Source organism: Lipotes vexillifer, unplaced genomic scaffold (genome assembly GCF_000442215.2).
Source record: "Lipotes vexillifer unplaced genomic scaffold, Lipotes_vexillifer_v1.1 scaffold815, whole genome shotgun sequence".
NCBI classification, from domain to species: domain Eukaryota; kingdom Metazoa; phylum Chordata; class Mammalia; order Artiodactyla; family Lipotidae; genus Lipotes; species Lipotes vexillifer.
The window spans coordinates 1,675,700-1,676,680 of record NW_006773723.1 but is presented as its reverse complement, the minus strand read 5'-3'; the positions used below and the strand labels follow the sequence as shown (position 1 = coordinate 1,676,680).

At 45.4% G+C, this 981-nt stretch overlaps 1 protein-coding gene across 3 annotated transcripts in view; it reads right to left on the bottom strand.

Annotated features, from left to right (window-relative positions):
• TRIM55 (tripartite motif containing 55) overlaps positions 1–729 on the bottom strand; it is a 42,463-nt gene extending 41,734 nt beyond the window's left edge. For 2 of the 3 annotated variants that reach the window (XM_007448473.1, XM_007448474.1), the window contains exon 1: positions 336–503. In XM_007448473.1, coding sequence (XP_007448535.1) covers positions 336–503 — 168 coding nt within the window. Of the gene's footprint in view, positions 1–335 lie in introns of all 3 variants that reach the window. The other variant, XM_007448475.1, reaches the window with a different exon arrangement.
• Between the last annotated feature and the right edge of the window lie 252 nt (positions 730–981).

The following is a 981-nucleotide window of genomic DNA, read 5'->3' as shown; positions in this document are numbered from 1 at the left end:
AGGAGGTGCTTCTCCACCCAGCATTTTCATAACCAAAAGTTCCAGCCAGAAACTCCAACATTAATGTCTTGGGCAGTAATTCATTTACAATTTTGAGACAGATTCAGTTTTTTTAAAACAAGTATGATTCTTGGTATTGAAATAAAATTAGATTTGAGAGTAAGAAGGAGGCTGACAGCAAAGTACAAAGCAAATCACTTTAAAAACTTTTTTTTTTTTTTTTTTTTTAACAAATGCAACCTTATACAGCTTTCTAAAGAAATTGCCTCAAAGTTGAGCGCTTGATTCGGAGAGGAGGGAATATTTTCCACCCACTCCGTTCCAAACAAACCTACCTGGAAAATGTCGCTGGCACATTTCCTACACAGGTTATGCTGGCAGGGGAGAATGACCACGGGTTTCGTGAACATCTCTAAACAGATGGGACAGATGAGTTGCTTCTCCAAGTTATCCATGGTCTGCTGCTCTTTGGAAAAGGACTTGTAATTCAAAGATGCGCTCATCTCCTGGCCGTCCCTGTGTGCTCTGCCAGGGAAAGGGTGCTTCGAATGGTTTCTGCAAGTGATTCCTGGAAATAATTCCAAGGATTGTGTGATCAAGTGTCCTTTACGTTTCTTTCCGTGGAGGACATTGTTTCAGGCCCAGGTTCAGAGTGGGGCTGGAGCTGTTTTTAGCAGCCGAGGGTCACATGACAGCAGACAGACTTGTCCGTATAAGCCAGTGACAGGAGGATGGATTCTGACAGGTGACAGAGAACAGAGGCCAACATTTCCACCCCAGGGAGTGAAGAGAGTGGGTGGGAAGGAGGATTACAAACCCCATTTAGACGGGGTTGTGAGGAGAGGGAGGTGAAGCTGACAGTTGTCAACAACAAATGCAAATGTTGGTGCCCAGTCGCTGAGCTATGCCCCCTGTGAGCAATCAGCAAGGGCTTGGTGACGGGCTTCTCCAGGACCAGGGAGAACATACTCCAAGAGTCTC